The sequence below is a fragment of the Physeter macrocephalus genome, chromosome 8, assembly GCF_002837175.3.
Source record: "Physeter macrocephalus isolate SW-GA chromosome 8, ASM283717v5, whole genome shotgun sequence".
NCBI lineage: Eukaryota > Metazoa > Chordata > Mammalia > Artiodactyla > Physeteridae > Physeter > Physeter macrocephalus.
In genome coordinates this window covers 112,765,470-112,787,170 of record NC_041221.1, presented here as the reverse complement: position 1 = coordinate 112,787,170, position 21,701 = coordinate 112,765,470, and the positions used below count along the sequence as shown (strand labels likewise).

Here is a 21,701-nt window from a genome sequence, read left to right as displayed (position 1 = left end):
TGCTGAGAGGGAGGATTATAGGTGATTTTAAACAAATGTATATAAGAAAAATCCTAATCAAAGAAAGAAGCTGCAATCTTATCAGACAGGGTGGAATTCAGTCCAAATGTATTAAAAAAGACAAGGAAGGGTACTTTAAAATTAAAAAGAGTACAAATGAGAGGTAAGTGTTATGAATTGTTATATGCATCAGAATACATAGGAACAACACTCATAAAGCAAAAAATATGGGAAATACAAAGAAAAATAATAGAAAAAAACACATTACTAGTGGGATTTCTTTTGGTTCATATATAAAAATCTCCCTAAATAACAAAAGATCCACTCCCCCAAAAGGCAAGCAGGTCACATAATTAAAGGCTTAGGAAAAAAAAGAAAACCTGTTATACAGAAAATATATGAGAGGTCTAAAACCAGACATATCTGTATTGATAAGTGAAAATAGGCTAACTCACCCATTAAAAGAAAGGAAGTTTTAGACTGAGCCATAAAATAAAACAAGAAACACCTAAAAGAAGGTGATTCAGAAAGGATGTGCATGTATTACATTTATATTCAGAAAATAAAGCTCTTAGCTTTTTTTGGAAAAAGTTGATATTAAAGGAGTATTGCTACTTAAGGTAATTTAATTTTACTTTAAAACTTTATTGAAGTTTACTTTAATAAACTTTGAAACAAATTCTAGCTAATTTCAATTTCTTAATGTTATCTTTTTTGTTGGTATATGTCTTTTAGGATTTACATAAACTTGAATTGAAAATTCTAGATAGACAATCAAAGGAAGATGAAAAGGCAGAAAAACAAAGAAAACTGGCAAAATTAAAAGAAAAGGTACTCAGTACTGAGATTAATTTATTTTTATTGTTATTATCCTAATTCATTGATTTGTAAGGATACAAACATAAAATCCATTTTCTTTTTATCCATCTCCTTTATTTCACACTTATTTATTTACATATTACAAAAAATAACTTGGTACAACTTAAGCAGCTGTTGTTTGAATTCTACCATTTCACATTATAAGCACCTCATTTTCTTTTACCCTAAATTCCTTCTCTCCTCCTACTCTTCATTCTTTTCTTCATTCTTCCTATATGAGCCTATATTTTAGACCTATAGCAGCTATGAGCATTGTTTAATTTCATTGGTGATAAAGATACTGGTGACTCTCATGGATAAAACAGAGGACTTACTGGTGTTTATTTATCTTAAATTTATTGTCTGGCTCTATCACTATCATACTTTGCTGCTTTACATTTCCCTCATGATAGAAATAGGAAAAAATACAACAACAGTGGAAGTAGAATAAAATAATTGAACTAGAAAAAAATCCTAAATTAACACTTTATTAATAGATTGATATAATCCAAATTTTATTTTAGCTATATGAGCACAATTATAAGTTTACTGAAACGGTTTTATTTCTGTCTAGCGAATATCAAGGATTTTCCTTAAAACTGCTTTCTGTTACTAAGGATCTTACAAGTACAAACTTAATAGTTCATATAAATTAACTGGCACTCATTTTACTTCTGATTACAGGTTGAAAACAACATTAGTAGAGATCCCTCTAGACTTCACAAACCTACCAAAGGTTGGGAAGAACGGACCAAAAAGATAGGACCAACAGGCTCTGGGCCACTTCTACATATCCCACATAGGTAAAAAGGAGTTAGAATGGGTGTTCACTCTATAATAATTTAATAAACTGCACATAAATTGTATACATTTTATGCAGTTTATGTATGTATATTGTATTTTATAATAAAAAGTTGATAAAACAAATCTATATACTTTTTAAAAGTTAACATTTAAACAGGACTTTTAAAAAATATCCTATATATTTGTAATTGCTCTTTTCTTCTTCTCCTTAGGGCTATTCCAACCTGGAGACAAGGAGTTTAGAAAAGAATATGGGATAATGAAATTGGCATTCAGTTGATGAGAATGCTAGCATATTCTGTTATAGGAGAGAGTAACTAACTGTGTTCTTGAAATATTACTAGCCTAGTCAGATTGATTATTGTGTTGCATGTGAATTGGCAGGTATTAAGTTCCATGAGGCATTGTCATTAGTATTTCCTGTTTATACTAAGAGGGTAATTAATGTATAAGTTGGCCTATTATTGATGTAAAAGTTCCTTGAATAAGTCTATGTTAGAAACAGTATTTCATTTAAATACTTAGAACCCTTGAAAGATACTTTGTTTTTGTCACAGCATAGCAAAATAAATTGAGACAATCATAGAGTAACATTTTTAAACCAAAATTGCAAGATTTATAACTTGGAGCTAAATTAGCTTGAGTAACAAAAATGTAAAGTTGGTTTTTTTTGAGTTATGAAATAAGTTGGTACTTTTTCTAAGTTTAACAAATTGGTAATTTGTCAGTTACTACATTTTTGTGTACCAAATATTTTGTATTTGTTTGAAGCATGCTTTGTTTTATATAGAGAATATTTATTTTAAAAATATGCCTCTTATCTCATATATACCCTATTATTTATATTATTGATATTTAATCTTTTTGGTTTCCTTTAGCTATTCCAAATCCCCTTTCAGCCTTTCTGGACTCCACACATTTATAAAATTTTGTGTCTTTCACATCTTCTTGGCTGATGCAGTTTTCTTTTCTGCTTTGTTTGCCTCAAAATATGAAAATCTTCTGTTTTGAAACATCATCTGAAATAAGCTGGCTTTAGAATACTATGATTTCTCTTAGTGGTATTTAAAATGTTTTAAAATTGCTAGACTAATATATTTGGTCAAAAGAGTTAATTTTTAAATTTCCAAACTTTTGTAAATGAAAACACAACTTAATTTGACTCAACTTTTCATATTAAAAAAATCTTAGTTCCTAATTTTAATTAGTTCCCATCTTATAGGAAAGGCATCATATACATAATAAATACAGAAACTCATTTCTTATAACTTTTATATTAGAGTATCTTTAATTGTAATTTGATACATTTAGGTCAAATGACTCAGAAATTTACTATGAGCAGTAGTCAAAACCTTTTCATATTTCAAAGTTAATATTCAAAGTAGATGGCCTCCAAATTTTGGAAACTGAATTCTGATTATACAATTATTGGTGCAAAATGAGAGAATTAATATAAAACATCCTTAATCAGGAATGCCCATTTTATTTATTGTACTTGTTCTCCTTAAATTTTTAAAATGATTTGAGGCAGTTTAGAAATAAAACAAAGAACAGGACAAGGGAATTTAAAAACAGAATTGAACAGCGACAAGATACAGAAAAGTAAAGGTTTCTTATACATTACTTTCTAACGTGTTGCTTTTTGTTGTACACAAATACAGCTTTTCGTTTCCTGCATCTAAGGTAAGCTTACTGGGTGATATGGTTCTTACAGCTTTTTGTTTTATTTTATTTTTTTTTAATAAAAGTAAGTATGGAAGTATTTTGAAGAAACTAGTCCTTCTAACTGAATCTATTGATAAAATAAATGAGGAATTTATCATATGGATCCTTTGTATAGAGGACATAGAATAAACATAATTAATGTCTTCAGTTACAGGCTCATAGAAGAGATGTCAAATAAACATTTCTTATACCAGATTAAAGAGTATATTAATAAGAAATTTAGAAAAAAACACTAAAGGAAAAATGTTATAAAGCACCCATAATTCCACTACCCTAAGGTAATTTCTTCCAAAAGTACACCTACATATTTTAAATAGGTAGTTTTAGAATACATTTTAGATATTACACTAATCACTTAACATTACATCACATATTTTTCTGTTTCTGTATAGTTCAAACATTATCATTTAATGGATAAATAGTATTCAATTTTATAGATACTCTATCATTCCTATACTTTGAAGACTTTTGCTTTACACTTCTTAACTAACAATGTAGATGGATAAATAGTATTCAATTTTATAGATACTCTATCATTCCTATACTTTGAAGACTTTTGCTATTTACACTTCTTAACTAATAATGTAGAGTGACATTTTATGTAGGGGGTTAGATTCTGTCACATGTATGTCAAAAATCTTGTATGGTCAGAATCACCCATGAAAAGGTGGGTGATTACTTACCTAGGAGGTATATTATCTCTCAATGAGTCCACCATAGAAGTATTTCCTGCAGATTTGGATCAGATTAGTGGTTCTTGGGCTGAGAATCAGATGAAATATTGGCTTCCCTTTAAGGGCCAGGTTGAATAGGATTGTCTTTCTGAGCTTATATAGAATGTGCATAATTGATTCTAGTAAGTTATATGTATGTGATGTAATTTCACTCTGAACATCTTCAGACATTTTGTGGTGTATATGTGTAAGTAAGAAAGATCTTCATTGTAATAATGGAGTGAAAACTCCTCTAAACTGGGCATACCTAAAGGGCAAGGACTGTTGGCCTCTGTATTTGTAGGGAAGCACCAAGGACAGCCCTCTGCCCCGACCTGGAAGTTGTTAATGCAATAGTTAAAGACATGCAGGAGTACCTGTGAATAATTAGTTACTAGTACCTAACATTATGCAAGGTGCTTTGGATTGGTGAATTAGGATAACTCCAGCCCACATGGTATGTTTTTAAAGAAATACATTTTCTAAGAAAGCTAACAATTGAAATTATGGCCAAACTTCTATTAGTTGATTATAAAAACCAAGTTCAGGCCTGATCCTTGTGTGGATTTTTTTCCCCCAATACTGAATCGTAAACTTTTAAAGGGAAGAATATATGGTTGAAGCAACTTAAATCCCTCTTTTTGAAGAAGAAAAAAAAAAACCTAGAAGCCTATGTTATTTCATTTTTTAGCATATGCGTAGAGAACACGTTGTGCTTATTTTCCGTTGCAAATTGATCGTGTGTGTGCGCGCGCACGCGCGCGCGCAATTCCTCGTATTCTATAGGACTAGGAACGTCTCTGAACTTTTGTAATATCGATAATTATTTAATAAGCATTTGGTTATCCCCATAACCAAATAATTTGATTTGTAGATTGAGTTTCTCCATCCATTCAGCTTAAAACTGTGGCCTTCCAAAAATGAGTCTGTTGGCAAATTTATACTGGCCCATCTCTGTTTTCATATGTACCATCTTCATGTTCTTTAGGGCCTTAACTTTTCTCAAAGCGAACTTGAAGCTACTGACCTTGCACTTCCTCCCAAATATCCAAGATAAAAGTTCTGGAAGGATTTGTGGATTTGTGGGCTGAATTTTACAAGGCTTGCGAGGTGTTTCCAAACCTTTGGAGCTTAGAGTAGAAAAGGCGGGGTCGTGCGCTACCTACGGAGAAATAAGAGGGAGAAAGCGCCACGTAAGGCCTTCCGTTGACAGCGTGTAGCTTCAATCACGGAAGTGGGAAGCGGAGGGCGCACGCCCCCTCCCCACCCGACCCCCAGGTGTCGCCCCTTGGGTTTTCTTCGTGCCGCGAGCCAACTGCTTCCGGGTCGCGGCGGACGTAGTTTCCGTAGCAGTATGGCGGCCACGGAGGATGAGCGGCCGGCGGGGAGTGGAGAGGGAGAGCGGCTGGATTTCCTACGGGACCGGCACGTGCGGTTCTTCCAGCGCTGCCTCCAGGTCTTGCCGGAGCGCTACTCTTCGCTCGAGACCAGCAGGTAACTGGTGGCCACAGTCAGCGAGGCCGACACAGGGCCCGGCCCCCCGGAAAGGCGATGTGGAGTCTGATGGTTAAGTGGGCGCCCGCTGAGGGCTGCGCCACCGCCCACCCGGCACTGCTTCCCCTCCCGGGCCGGGCTGCAGTCACCCTCGCTCCCGCGAGCTACGGCGAGAGGGCTGGGGCGAGCTGTAAGTCGAGGGCTTTTGGAATCTACAGGTTCCGCCCTTTTCACTTCTCAACCGTTTTTTCGTCTCAACTTTGAGCTTCCTTTTTACCCCTGCTCCGAACCTGTGAGTCCCTTGGCCTGGCTTCCGAGTATAAACAGAAAAAGACAAAGGGTTTGTCATCGTATTTTACCTAAATACCCTCTCCAGTGCTTCCCTTTCGTCCATAAAGTCATTAATTCTTAATTGAATGCCTGCATGGTGTTCAGTGTATAGGAGCGGTAGGGAGCCTCTAAGGTTTGCGTAGATAAGAACTTTCTAGGAATCGTAAATCTAATGATAAGATTGGCGAAAGAGGTGCAGTGTTGCTGGAAGCAGCCTGTTAAAGTTTATTTGCAATAGCATTGTGAGTTGGGGTGGTCTGAGGGCTGTGATCTGGCAGAGGCTAAGAAACTGTTAATTAGTCATTCAGAGTAAACGTCTGGGGATGAGAATAACGAAAGGAGGCGGCGATCTTTGCTTTGCACTGCTGTGTTTTGAAGTGAGACTCCAAAGCTTCATGGGACTGGCTTGGAAGGGAGAGCCAATTGGTTTTGCTCTGATCTTTTCCGTATTTTCGTAACTGAGTCTGTGGTGTATTTTGAACACTTCAGTTTGGGAAGTTTTATAGATTACTTTCGCATACATGGTCAAGAAATATTTATTACTGTAGGTGCTGGAGGACCCCTGAACAAGACGTACAGGTATTTTCAATAGGGCAGGATCCTAATCCGGATTTCCTTAGAGAGACCTTCCCTAATCACCCTTTCCAAAGGAGACTACTTCCAGTCACCACCTAAAATTATATATTGATGATACCCTTCTTTCACACAGGATTGTAGACTTCATGAAGGCAGGATTTTTGTCTTTCTTGTTTACCTCTGCTGCCCTACCAGGGCTGCCCTGTCCAATTTGGAAGCCACATTTGGATATTTATATTTGAATTAATTAAAATTAAATCAGATTAAAAATTCACTTCCTTTGTTTTCAGTAGATACCACTTTTCAAGTGCTCGGTCACCACGTTGGCCTGTGGCTTTTGTTTCTATTTCAACGTTTACATCATCTCAAAAAGTCCTACTGGACAGCATTGCACTAGAAGCTTGACTAATATCTGGCATAAGAGAAGGCAATAAGTACATATTTGTTGAATAACTATTCCGAGCTGAGCCCTGAAGGATGAACAGCTTTTTGCTAAAGAAAGAGTGAAGCATCATTTATATTCCTTTCTCCATCCATGTATATTGATTGACTAGCAGAGCCCATACCTCGATCTAAATTAACATTTCCAAGACTCATTGATTGTAATGATATGGGATGTTTAGAAATATATTGATAAATCACATTTATATTTTATAAGGATTAATTTTATGTGAATTTAAAGCATTTGAATAAAAAAAATCCATCCTATTTTGACTGTTAAACAGTTGAACTTTGCTTGTAGCTATCACAGGTCTGTGGTTGCATTTTCAAAATGCTAGTATGTTTGGTCTATATAAAGTTCAACAAGGACAAAATCATACAGATTAACGCATGTTGGCAGTAAACTGTAATCCTGCTCACAGCATAAGTAAAACAGCAAAAATTGTCTGATTAATTGTCTGATTAAACAACTAACTTAGTATGATCTTAGGATTTACACCAGGGATTGTATATTAGGTAATAGATATGTAATATCACAGTGCACTAGTTAAGAGATATTAATTATATTAATTATATCCTTTTTATGCCTCATGTTTGTCACTTAAGTATGTTTTATCAATTTGGTTTTTTTTTTAATGGCTCAATTCATAACCACATTTAAGATAATATGCACATACTGGTTTTTGTGGTGTTTTTTTTTTAACGTTTTTCAATTTTTCCCTTTCCTGATTCACATTCTTTACTTTCCTTAGTTTAGCATTAAGTCCTTTTGTGGTGTATGTGATCCATAATTGACTTTAAGATGCTTGTTAAGAAGCTCCAACTTTTTTTTTTTCGGTACGCGGGCCTCTCACTTTTGTGGCCTCTCCCGTTGCGGAGCACAGGCTCCGGGCGCGCAGGCTCAGCGGCCATGGCTCACGGGCCTAGCTGCTCCGCGGCATGTGGGATATTCCCGGACCGGGGACGAACCCGTGTCCTCTGCATCGGCAGGCGGACTGTCAACCACTGTGCCACCGGGGAAGCCCAAGAAGCTCCAACTTTTTAAGCAAAGGTGACTGGTCACGAAATTTTTACTAATAGCAGAGTTTTAAGATAAAACAATGTATTAACCAAGTCATAATTCTTATCTAGTATTATAGTTCAATTCCACAAGCATTTATTGAGGGGCTACCATGTATCTGGGGATGGGGATAGGTATAAAGCAATGATTCAGGTTTTCCTGTGTTCATTTCTTTTCACTGATAGATGTGAAACAGCTGACTCCTAGGAAGGCTAATATTGAACTAGACATTTAGACCCTTATTTTCTGACCCACCATTTTGACAAAATTATTCTATTTCCCTGTTTCTTTTAGCCTGTTCAATAGAATAATTTTAATTTTTATAATAGCAGTGGCTTTATGAAAATTAAAAGGTATACTGTTTGTTGATTCACTCGAGGTTTTTCTTTTATATTAACTTCTGAAAAGTGATGGTTACTAGTTAACTCAAGTGAATATAGACCTTGGATTGTGAGCTTTGTCAGTTAACAGGTTTCTTTTCATGAGTGGTTTAGAGAGCTTTTTGGTTATGTGATATTGTTGTCATTTGTGTTTGGGCAGTGGGCATTAGAGTAGGCCTTTTTAAATTGAGGAGCAAAATATTGACCATTTCCTTTTATGTTATTTTTACAGACCCAACTCTTCTAGAGGAAGCGTTTAGATGATTTTTCACCCCCCAAGACATTCACAATCTTTCTATTCTGGTTTCCTCCATATCCCCTCTGTATCCTGTGTTGTAACCACTTAGCTGCCTACCAGCCAGCAACTTCTCTGTCCTTTTGTTCTCTCCCTTATCTGAAGTATATCACAGTCTGGCAATGTGTCTCTCAAAGTGTGTTGGTGAGGGAGGCTTTTAATCAGTGATAACAGAGTACTTATAAAAATACACATACCTGAGCCCCTCCCCAGATCTACTGCATTGGACTTTCTGTATGGGCCTGGGAGTCTAGCTTTATAAGCATCCCAGGTAGTTTTGATGCACACTAAAGTTTGAGACGGTTTGCCTAATAGGAGAAACAAAAGTACAAACAGATTATTTAATACAACAGTGCTTCCCAGCTCTAATGTGCATATGAATCACCTGAGGATCTTGTTAAAATGCAGGTTCTCATTGCGTAGGTCTGGGTGGGGTCTGAGATGCTGCAGTTGTGACAGGCTCCCAGGTGAGGCTGATGCTGCTGATCCCCTGGCCCACTTTGATTTTGTTTGCACCGTGATTGTGATATTCACAGGGCGTTCCGGAAGCACCTACGTAATCAACCTGAAGAGAGACTCGAGGAAGAGTCTGAGGCTTCCTGGAAGAAGTAACCCTGGAGCTAAATATTAAAGAATGTGTTGAGTTTTTGTGTGGGTGGGTGGATTATAGGCAAAAGGACAATAAATAAAGACAATAAAGATAGATAAGTGAGTGTTGAGCAGGGAAACACCAGTCAGTTCTCTGATAGTGGTTCAAAATGTAAGGCAGGTGTGGTAGGAATTTAGTATGGAGAGGTAGACATAGGCTTTGTTTGCCATGTCAAGAACCTGGGAATTTGATATCATGTAAGTGACGGGCAGTTGCCAAGCAGTGGATCTTCCTGGTTAGATATGCATTTTAGAGTGATCATTGGATTTGAGATTGGTTATTGTATCACGTGGGACAAAACCAGAACCAGGGGCACCAATTAGGAAGCTGTTGCGATAGTCCAGGAGTCAAGTGCTGGGACAGCAAAATTAGGGATAGAAAGGAGGGGATGAAGAAAGAAGGAGTCCCAGAATTCTAGGGTTGGAACTAGCAGCTGGTCTAGAGAACAAGAGGCAAAAGGAGCAGATTTAGAAAGGAAGAGGATGTTATCTGTAGTAGCGCTTAGAAACATCATTTAGTTTACCTGCAAACTGATCTATTGGTGAAGCAACTTGATTGGGGGGGATGTTACTTGTTCATCCAAGTAAGATAAACTTTTTATGTGTACTGTTCAGAGGAGGAGAAGGGGCAGGAAGACATGGCTTAGTTCAGTTTTTCAGAGTTCAATTCTAGGGAAAAGAAGAAAGGAAGAAAACAGACAGATGCTCTCCAAAGAAGTAATAGAGTAAAAATCACTGCACTGGCCTGATTTTAGGTGCATGCATTGGCAAGATTACCCCTCTAGATGCCTGAACCAAGGCAGGTTGCCTAGCAGTCTCTACCCCAAGCAGCAGTCAACTGGGTACCATAAAACCCTACATTATTTCTCCCGGAGGTCCACAGCCCAGAATTCCTTTTTATTCCATGTGACTTATTTAATTCTCTCTCTCTCAGTGTTTTAGGACTACTTGAGAACTCTAGTGGGCCAGACATTTTGGGCCAGACACTTCTTTGTTGACTGGGGCTGTCTTGTGCATCATAGTACATTTAGAAGCATCCCTGGCTTTTACCAACTAGATGCCAAATAGCACCCTTCCCTAGTGGTGAAAACCAAAATTGTCTTCAGAATGTCCGCTGGGGGACAGTATTGCCCTAGTGGAGAATCGCTGTGCTTCTAAAGCTTGGCTGCCCTTAAGAATCATCTGGGAAGCTCCCCATCCTCCACCCTGTCCCCACTTACCCAAACACCAGGTCCCAGACCCTACCTTCCATCTAGAATTTATGATACCTTTGTCTTGGAGTAAGGCCTAGGCCTCTCCTGGTTTTGTTGGTGGTGTATTGTTTGTTTTTAAGGTGATTCTAATTGCACCACATTTGAGAAACACCCCTTTGACTCAGAATTCCTTGAGTAGTTTTCATTGGTTATCTAGCATTGAAATCTCAAGTTACTTGAATTCTTTGGACTTTATTATCTTGAACTAGAAAATTAAAGAGATGGACTAGATAATTTCTGCTTTTAAGTTAGGAAATAATACCTACTTATTTTTATAGCCCTTTGGATATGTTTTCTTATAACATTTTTTAGTAACAGGAAGATGATTGTTTTATCAACACCTCATGTTGTTCCTCACTTTTATCTCTCTTCCTTTTGCTTTTCTCTGTAATAATGATTTAATAAACTGAAGTATTAGATGCTTAATATTACCAGACTGTCGTCATTCACTTTATAGATTACAGCCAAACTGAACCCTATGATAGCTCTCCAGGAGGGCTAGATGTAGTATTGCAGGTCTTTTATTTGTTAAGTAATTCAATAAATTATTTGAGTGCATGTCATGCACAAGGCAGACCTTATCTCATGAAACATAATTAGCACCAAGAGCAGTGATTTTCACATGTGGGTACTGTTAGGCAGAAATGTTCCCCATGTCTAAAATATTTTGTTTTGGAGAAGAGCGGTTGGGGGGATGGTGGAAGTTGCCAACTAATGAAAAGGCCTGAATAGTGTACGTTAGTCCTGTCCCTTCAAATCAGGGAAATACCAATAATAATAGCTTCCACTTATTTAGTGCTTGTTTTTGAGCAGGTAAGCACAATAACTGTGAAGTGTAATGATTTACAGATAAGGAAGCTGACTTAGAAAAGACTTAGAAATGGTTAGGTAACCTAACCAGATTACATATGGCTAGAAATTGACCAACCTAGGATTTGAGGCTAGCTCATTTTATTGCAGATCTGGGCTCTGAACTACTGCTTCCCACATAAAGGTGTTCCACTGCCCTTAATTTATTCCTGATCTTATCCAGATAAATCACCTCCCTAATTCAAGTGGATTTCAGTGAGTTGTTAGAATTAAATTGAGATAATATATGAGAAATTTCCTAGTCCAGTGCCTAATACATTGTAATAATCTCTCGTTAATGTGAGTTTCCTAAAATGTATTGTTCTTGAGTGTACCAGTATCTCATTAGCTTTAGTTTTTGCCTTTAAGCTTTGGTTGGAATTAAATTGCTCTCTGATTTCTCCTCCTGTTATCTAATGGATGCCAGCCTTTTCAACCAGGGATCACAGAGAGAATTATACCCTTTAAAAAAATGAGTGACTTTTCTCATTTCTCCTAAAGTTGGTAATACCATTCTAGATGCAGAGAAGTTAATTATATACAATGGTTGCCTTAGGGCATTAAGGCTTAATTTTCACTTGGAATCTCTGTTTAGAAGGTTATAGAATGCATCAAGTGGCTCTGCTAGAAGATTTTAGACCAGATAATTTGAAGTATTAGTTTATCAGTATTAGTCATAGGAATTATTAGAATATAGAAACAAGATAACCATGCTCAATCAAACAGCACTGTAGAATGCATCTCAACAGGAAAGGAATTATATGAAGCAAACTCTGTAAGTAAAAAGCAACCACTAAGGGGACTAGTTTTTACACGAAAGCACAAGGCTTAGATTTCTGATTTAGTGCACAGTCTTGGAGGGGAAGGATATTGCTTATAGTGTACCATTTCATCAAAAATGTTCCTCTTGGGGGCTTCCCTGGTAGCGCAGTGGTTGAGAGTCCGCCTGCCGATGCAGGGGACACGGGTTCGTGCCCCGGTCCGGGAGGATCCCACATGCCGCCGAGAGGCTGGGCCCATGAGCCATAGCCGCTGAGCCTGCGCGTCCGGAGCCTGTGCTCCGCAATGGGAAGGGCCACAGCAGTGAGAGGCCCGCATACAGCAAAAAAAAAAAAAAAAAAAATGTTCCTCTCTAGGAAAATGGAAATTGATTTGCATTTTTTAAAGTGTTCCTTATTCCCCAAAATTCATTATAAGTTTTTTCCAAGGGGTCACATTATTCATAAACAAATTTGTATAATGATAGATTTATTCTAACATCCTTAAGAATTAAGCACCAGCTACAAGCATAATTGCTCTTGGCAAATCAGTGAAAATCGAGATTTTTATATATTTTCCACCTTTTGGGCCTTATATATACTGATTAGGTGCAGGGAATTCTCTTTTTCAAATCTACTTTTAGCCTTCAGGTTGCTCATAAACTGGCATCAGTGAATTCATGTATACTTCAGATGAGTAGGGTTGATTTCTTAACCCTTAAATGTCCCTTTATTAAAAATTAAAACAAAGGTTTGATTGATACTATTAACTTATAAGAATAAATTGGTTTTTTTGGCTTTTGCAAGTTGGGAATATTGTTTAAATTATCGTAAAGTTGGAATGAGTTTATTTTTCTGAACCAGAAAGACTTCATTGGTTTGATAGCTAAGATGGAATTTTATATATATATTTTTTAGGTTGACTATTGCATTTTTTGCGCTCTCTGGGCTGGATATGTTGGACTCCTTAGATGTGGTGAACAAGGATGATATAATCGAGTGGATTTACTCCCTGCAGGTCCTTCCCACAGAAGACAGTGAGTGAGTTTTTAGCATTTTGTTTTTAGTGTGACTAGTTGTACCTGGCATAACATGTGTTGCACTCGGAAATCTTAGTATCTGTTCCTAAACTATTAACATATTTTATTCATTTATGTTTTCCTTGTAACACTCCCTTTCTATTCAAACACAGTGCTGACCAAGTCTAGTCATTAATCTCTGGAGAGAACAATTTAGCGATGTCTAAGGTTGGATGGAGATTCACAGTTGTACCCCATGCTGTGTTGCCTATTTCCGCTTTCATGACTGCTTGTTGACTACTTGTATTCCATATTTATGTTTGATTAGTTTTGTAGCATTCACTCTATTTTTCATTCCCAAACATTCTTTTTGTCTCTTCAGTGAAAAACTCTTTGCTGTCAAAAAGTTTCATTCCAGTCTCGGCCATTTTCCCCCTAATGTTCCATTAGTATTTCTTTAATGGTTTCTTAGAACTCTTATTCATACTTCAGTCATTTTTATGCTTCTTAAAACTTTATACATTTTGATCAATTAAATAAATTCTCAAAATTCATAAATTATTGATCAACTAAATACACATAAGTTTTATAAACTCTGTTGTTCACTCCAGTAAGTGTAAAATACCTAATATCTGTTTAACTTATAAATGTTAGAAATTCTAACATTGAATTGAATTAGAGCAAGTAGATAAACTCACAGAAAATCATGCAATTTTTGTCTGTGGTCACTACTTACCTTTCTTTTAAGAGTCAGAATTTATAAATTAACTGTGTGGTTCATTGGTTGGAGTAATCATGTATAAATCTCACCCAGGTGAACTTTGGGGAAATAATAAGCTAAAGCTTTATTTAGAAATAAAGTGCTTTGCTCTATTAGCAGATGCTGTTAGACATGGTTTGTGGCTTTCTATTTTATTGTTCTTGAAGTTTGTAGTATTTTTTAATACATAATTTAAAAAAATCTCTGCCTGTTGATGAATTCTTGTTAAAAAATGATTAAGCATTTTTAGATCTATCAGAATTTTATTACATAAATATCTAATCACTTTTCACCAACCACATGAAGCAGCATGTATGATATATTGGTGAGTAGTTATAGATTCTAACATGTTGGTAAGTAGGATTTATTGAATGTTTTGCTAACAGTACTCTGCTAAACCTGTGGAGAGGGGCTGTGATAAATTATAAGATATGGTTCTCATTCCCTGAGAGCTTGTGGCTGAGGTGAGGTCACTTTCTAGTCACCTACAAAATGGGAATAATTTGTGTTTTCCTTTTTTTTTTTTTTTTTCCGGTACGCGGGCCTCTCACTGTTGTGGCCTCTCCCGTTGCGGAGCACAGGCTCCGGACGCGCAGGCTCAGTGACCATGGCTCACGGGCCTAGCTGCTCAGTGGCATGTGGGATCTTCCCGGACCGGGGCACTAACCCGTGTCCCCTGCATCGGCAGGCGGACTCTCAACCACTGTGCCACCAGGGAAGCGCTGTGTTTTCCTTTTTTAATCAGGATTTTTTTTTCACTAGTTTAAGTGAAAGTCTGGAATTTTTTAAAAAGTTAGATATTAGACAGATGTAAGGTAGTTTTGTTATAGATTATGTATAAATTTTGTTTACTAAAAATACATGTCCTAATCAAATTATACATTGTATTTTCTTAAATATATTTCACTGATACAGATAGGAAATTATACACTGTGTTACATAGGAAAGGTATTGTATAAGTTTTTGTTAAAATATATTTTATATTATTTTAAAAATTATTTATGATATTCATTTCCTTGGAATAAAATAGCTATTGTCTCTCTAGAAATGTAGGGACCATAGCACTTTAGTGAGAGACTCATGCTGTGGGTTACAATTACCAGAACACTAGTCACTTATTCACTATGCTTCCTACTTTCTGTCTTTTCTTATATTTTTATCTACCTTTAAGGAGTTTGCCGCCTCCAGCTAATTAATATCCATATTCTTTTTGAAGCCTTCTTACTTTTCTCATTATTTGATGTTTTGTTGTGAGAGCTTTGCTGTTATCTGGACTTTCATATTATCCCTAATAATTGTGTTTGCTACATACTCACTAGAACGGCCAAAATGGAAAATAACAAATGTTGATGAGAATGTTGCACAACTGTAACAACTATTTTACAACTACTGTTTAGCAATATTTACTAAAACTGAACATATGTACATTCTATGAACCAGCAGTTCTACTCCCTAGTAGGTATCCAACAAAAATGAAAAAATGTATTCACCAAAAGATATGTACTAGAATGTTGATAGCAGTATTTTTCACAGGAGTCCAGAGTAGGAATATATAAACTACCCATCATTGGTATAATAGATAAATGATATATTATAATTCACACAATGGAATAGTATACAGTAATGGGAAAGAACAGTTTAGACCTACATGCAGAAATTTGGATGAATGTCACAAACATGTTTTGAGATAAAGTATATAGTGTATTATTCTATTAATACAAAGTGAAAATATACGTAAAACGAATCTGAGCTTTTGGGGAGTGACAAGAAGGAAGTACGATGGGGCTTCTAGGCTGCTGGTCATGTGCTTTTTCTTGAGCTGAGTGCTAGTTATACAGGTGAGTTTACTTTGCAGAAGTTCATTATTTGATCAAAGTTAACTTTGATGAAAGTGAAAAATTTTTTTGAATTAGGGTGTACTCACCATCTCTTAAGATCCATGAGAATTCTCTTTACCATTGTACTTTCAGCTACATGGACTTCATTGGATTGAAGCCCATTGCTAATTTAAAAATTTTTTTAGTCATTGTTGCTTAACTGTTGCTTAAAATATTTTTGCTTACATCTGAATTGTAAACTTCTGGAGGGCAGTGAATGCGTCAGTCTTACATTTCTTTTCCCTTTTGGTGCCTAGAGCATTGTGTTATCAGCAGTTGTTGGACTGCTAAATTACCTACACCTTTTCCTACTTTTCTTCTTTTCTGTATTTTCACGTTTAGCCTAGAGCGTCCTCTGGATCCTCAAATATTTTCTCATTCATAAGGCATTTGCAGACTGAATAGAACGTGCTTTGTGTAACTCTTAGCTCTGTATTTGTCCTACTTTGTGATATCACATAAAATCTTAGGGAATTTAAAATTTTTTAAAGTGTTAAACAAAACCCAGAGACCATAAAGGAAAAATTTGGTAGATTTGACTAAATAAATATTTTTAAATGTTATGTAGGGAAAGATAAAGTTGGATAACTGACGGACTTGGAGGAAATTGTGCCAATATATATACCAGACAAAATATTAATATCCAAACTATAAGGAATTGTTAAAGATTTAAAAAATGACACATTGCCATTTAGAAAATGACAAAATTTATGAATAGGTAGTTCGCAAAAGAAGTACAGTTAGTCATTAAATACATGAAAAGAGGATTAATTGATACTAGAAATTAGGGAGATGCAATAGAAACAAGGATGTTAACACTTTTTATCTAACAAATCAATTTAGCAGAAAGTTTTTAAAAGTTGGTAGGAATGTGGGGAAAAGAGCACTTTAATATTCTTTTGGTGGAAGTAAAAATTATTGCAGCCTTTGGAAGAGCATTTTAGCAGTGTAACTTTTTATCCTCACATATTCTCGTGTGTGTTGTAGTTAGTTAAATAATGGCCCCCCAAATATATGCCTATCCAGAACCTCAGAATATGACCATATTTAGAATAAGGGTCTTTGCAGGTATAATTAAGGTAAGGATCTCAAGATCAGTGACTGGTGTCCTTCCAAGAGAAAAGGGAGATATGAGACATAGAGGGGAAGACCATATGAAGACAGATGCAGAGATTAGAGTGATGGGTCCACATGGTAAGGAACATCAGGACTCCCCACAGCCACCAGAAACTAAGAGGGGGCATAAAATGGATTTTCCCTTAGAGCCTCCAGAAGGAACCAACCCTGCTAACAACTTGATTTTGGACTTCTGGGCTCCAGAGCTATGAGAGAATAAGTTTCTGTTGTTTAAAGCCAGATTTATGGTAAGTTGTTACTAACCTCAGGAAACTAATACATGTGCACAAAAATCTGTATAGAAGAATGTTTTGGCATTGTTTGTTACAGTAACAAATTAGGAACAAAATAAATATCCACCAAAAGTGAAACAGTTAAATGAACCATGGTCCAGTAAAGAGTACAGCCCAGTAGTAAGGTGTCTGAGGTAGATCTATATATGTACCGACATGAAACTGTTCATCAAATATAGTTAAATGATAAATGCCAGCATGTACAGGGGTGTTTTGGTTTACTGATCTATTAACATCATTGTATAGGAAAAACTCTGAAAGCATGCATAGACAGTCTTTGTGGAGGGAGAAGTAGATGAAAACCGAGGTAGGGGATGGCAGGATAAGGTACTTTAGTTTTATTCTATATATCTGCATTGTTTGAATGCTTACAATAAATGTTTCTGTATTAAAATTCAACTTAAAAAACTTTAGCTTAACCGCTGTTTAAAACACAACAAAAATAAACAAAAACTAAACCCATTTATATGATTATACACAAATATCCATATTTTGCTAATGGTAGAGGCAATGCTGTACATTATTTAATATTTTGTAATTTTCAAAGACATCATCAAATTTTTTCTTCCCCTAATCTGCCTTCCCCAGAAGTAGAGAAGAAAATGAGAGGCAGAGTGATTAAGAGACCTGCCCGAGGCCACACACAGATGGAAAGTAATAGAGTCAGACTGAAATCCCTGGCTTCTGACTCCAGGTCCCAGTGCTGCTTTACTGGTGAAGTATATAGGTCCCTAATGGAGACTTATCATGAATGGAACTTAAGTACATTGTGAATATTTAATCACAGTTAACCCTGGCCTTCCACTTAATTCCAGGGTTGTAAAGACCCTGTGGTATCCTAGTAATAAGTGTGTGGTCAGACCATTGGAGAGTTGGGGCCCTTCTCATCAATATCAGGAAGTATTTAGGAAACACAAGGGATCAGGCTGGGAATTTTGTGTTACCCTCTCGGATCAGGGACACAACCAGAGAATTTTGGAACTAGAACCAAACAAGGAATATTATAGTCCATCATTTTACAGATGAGGATATTAAGGTCCAGAGAGAGTAATAATTTGTCCACAGTCATATAGCTAGTTAATGCTAGGGGCAAAATTAGAATACAGTTTTCTGTTTCTAATTTTCAGTTTTTCTAATACTAGTCCCATGCAATTGGTGCTCTGTTTATCATGTATGTTTTTCTGTAAGATATGGATTTTTTCATGAGAACTCTGAGGCTGTCTTATGGTGATAAAGGAAAATAAATCTGGTATCTCTTCCATAACAGAGCTCATAAAACATTAAGTGTTTGGAATTGTAGATAAGGTGCTTTAATATTAAAAGGTAAAATGTTTAATGATTTCAGTTTTTTCGTAGACTTTTCAGTCAGCTTGTGCCTTTTTTTTTAACAACATGCTGAAAATGTAAGTATAGTTTCATGTGGCTAAATTGAGCATGTTGCAGATTTTAGAAATTATAGACACCTGTTTGGAAGCATTGTAGGTCAAGAACTTTTTGCAAAGATAGTCTCACAGTGGTTGGTTGGTTGATGTCCCCAATTGCCCCTAGTCACATGTCTGGTAGGCTATATACTACAGGTCTTTTCACAGTCCACCTGCAATTCCAAATAATAAGTTTACCATTTGGTTGGATGAAACACTATTAAATTTCTAATCTCTGAGAGAAAATCTCCCACCTGCCTTCTGTTTAATTGCCCTGTTCTAAAACTAATCTGTGAAATTTAGAAAATAGATTTAAAAAAAGCACTTTTTAAATTATATAATATTTTATGTACCTTGTCTGGGTCTCTCTTGACATCCTGAAACAGTTGTGTAAGGTGTGTCCTTTTACTAGGAAACCTTGTGTTTCTTGAGACCTGTGAGGAATTACTTCTATAGTCATAAAATATAAATGTCCATTTTTAAATTAAAAAATCACCACATTCCTCACTTGAATTCTCTTTGCTTAGTGCAAAAACCTAACATTCAAAATGAGAATTAGAAAGTTAAGAACATGACCAAAACAAGTTTTGAACTATATTTAAGCAGCATGACCACCATTAGTAATATATTTTAGCGCAAGAGTTATCCTTTATTAGAAGCACCTAAATATGATTTTTTAATGTATTTTTATTTTATCATTCACAATAAAATTTTCTCCTAAAAGAGGGGAAACTCATTTTCTTATGAAAAGCAAAATAACTCTGCTGATTAAAATAGATCTTTTAAAACTCATTAAAGTTTTACATTCTACGGGTTTATAATCATTTTCTTTGCTTTTTAGAGAATATCTAAATGCATTGTCTTTGTGATGCTTGACATATAATTGGTGTTTATATGAGCTTAGTAGTAAAATCCTAGGTTGTAAATGAGATATGACCCAGTCATCAAGCAAGAGTCAGCCTTGTAGCTTAATAATTGTCTTTCATATGCAAGCATGCAGATAAAGGGATTGTTTTCCTTATGGTTGATAGCTAAACATGTTATATTCTCTAATAACACATCCCTCTACATGCTCACACATAAATACATATATATGTATTATATCCATCTGCATATGCCCATTTTTGCTCTTTTCCTTTTCTTTCCATCGACCCAGTTTCATTTTTTAAAGTAATCTGGGTTTTTTTGATACATAGCTATCTGGACTGCTTCCATAAAACAAGGAAACTAGTTTGACTTTATGGATGCATTCACCAAATCAGTGGTTCTCAATTCTGACTGTGTATCAGACAGGGATTATTTTTCTTTCTTATATATGATTGTTCAGGCCCTACTGTGAGAGTTTTGATGTGGGCCGAGGTTAGGACCCAAGAGCATCTATATTTTTCCAAACTGTACTTGATTCCGTTGGTCAGCCAGATCACACTTTGTTCGCTTCGTTACTACTGAATAGGAACACTAGATGGCGCGATCTAAAAACCTCTAAAGAGGTTTAAACTGTATCCTGAAAATGCATGCAGTCGTAAATTTGGAATAAATTGCATGTTTATACTTTAATAATTATCATGAATAGGTAAGCTTACTAGAATTATAAAAGAATGCACTATAGCAGACAAATATTGACAGGAACCAGAAAGAATGGCCTAATGAATTTTTTAAGATGATGATATGTACTCCATTTTGAAAATGGAAGAAAAGGTATTTTTATTTTAAAGAAACTTTCCTTGGTAAATTGTAACAGAAGCTGTTAATTTTCTCCTATTTCACTTTTGATAACATCTAATTAGCTGATGTTAAATGGTTACTATTTATTGAGCCTTAGTCACTGTGCTGCACACCATCTAAACATGCCCTTGAACCTTTAGAAGAACCCTGCTAAATATTGATTGTAGTGTATTATTGTTCCTAGTTCAAAAATGGAGGGAACCAGCTCAGAGAGGTTGCTACTTGCCTATAGAACACAGTGCTAGCAAGAATAGGATATTGAGTTTGATTCCAAGTGTCCATGCCACAGCTCCTAACCTTATGTGGTATTTTTGAGCATCAATATTTCTGCTACTTTTCAGAAAAGTTAATAATTTAAGTAATATAAAAACATAGAAATGAGCAAATAGAAATGCCATTCATTTATTTCTAAGGAAATAATTTCATTGAGAAACATATTTATTAAACCCCTACTATATGTCAGCCTCTGTAAGGCTGACAGAGGCTAACTAAGTTATAAGTTACTTAGCCTAACTAACTTAGTGGGGGCTCCAGAAAGGCTTCCTAAGGGAAGTATAAACTCAGACCTGAAACATGGAATCAGAGCTTTCTTCCATCAAAAGTAGAAATAGGATTTGATTTTCATAGAAAACTATCAGCAAATCAGTAGCTTGAAAGGATAACTTTTAAAAAGGCAGTCTGAAGGAAATAAAACTGATTGCAAAAATTTAAGTCATAGTAGGAAAACATTTTAGGCATCAGATCAAATATAGGGCCTAGGAAAATACACCTTTTGACGCTACCCCTCGCCCAATTAAAGATGGATTAAAACAAGTGACGATAAAAGGATAAAGGCACCCATGGCTTGGTAAGGAAGGGATAATTTAATTTTATATTTTAAAAGTACAGTGTTACATCCAATTTGGAGTATGGAACGAGTATTAGGCAGAATTCTAAAGATGTTGCCCCCTCTCCCACCAAAATTCCTGTTCCCTGGTTATTTAATCAAACACTGAGTTCTACAGATTTTGCAGGTGAAGTTAAAGGTTACTAATTAGCTAACCTTAAAATGTGGAGATTGTTGATGAGTGTTATACATACAGGCACAGTATAATCACATAAGCCCTTAGTAGATAAGAAGTCAGAAGAGTCAGAGAAATGCAGGTGAAAGAGGGCAAAAGAGAGATGCTGCAGAAGGGGAAGCCAGAGAGAGTCTAAGCATGAGGCGGATTTGAGCGCCATTGCTGATTCTGAGATACAGGGGCCCAGATGCAAGAAATGGCAAGAGTGCCCTTTAGGAGCTAAGGGGGTCTCCCAGCTGACAGCT

General features: G+C 36.0%; 2 protein-coding genes across 12 annotated transcripts in view; both read left to right on the top strand.

The window, feature by feature from the left end:
- The window catches only part of CCDC112 (coiled-coil domain containing 112), a 30,626-nt gene extending 28,140 nt beyond the window's left edge, over window positions 1-2,486 (top strand). The window contains exons 8-10 of the mRNA XM_007116253.4: window positions 736-831; window positions 1,543-1,661; window positions 1,875-2,486. Coding sequence (XP_007116315.1) covers window positions 736-831; window positions 1,543-1,661; window positions 1,875-1,905 — 246 coding nt within the window. The 3' untranslated portion in view covers window positions 1,906-2,486. The remainder of the gene's footprint in view (window positions 1-735; window positions 832-1,542; window positions 1,662-1,874) is intronic.
- Window positions 2,487-5,423: 2,937 nt separating this feature from the next.
- The window catches only part of PGGT1B (protein geranylgeranyltransferase type I subunit beta), an 85,452-nt gene continuing 69,174 nt past the window's right edge, over window positions 5,424-21,701 (top strand). For 6 of the 11 annotated variants that reach the window (XM_055086715.1, XM_055086716.1, XM_055086714.1 and 3 more), the window contains exons 1-2: window positions 5,425-5,594; window positions 13,103-13,221. In XM_055086715.1, coding sequence (XP_054942690.1) covers window positions 5,455-5,594; window positions 13,103-13,221 — 259 coding nt within the window. In that variant the 5' untranslated portion in view covers window positions 5,425-5,454. Of the gene's footprint in view, window positions 5,595-5,907; window positions 5,935-13,102; window positions 13,222-21,701 lie in introns of those variants that run through there. The other 5 variants (XM_055086719.1, XM_055086720.1, XM_055086718.1 and 2 more) reach the window with 3 other exon arrangements.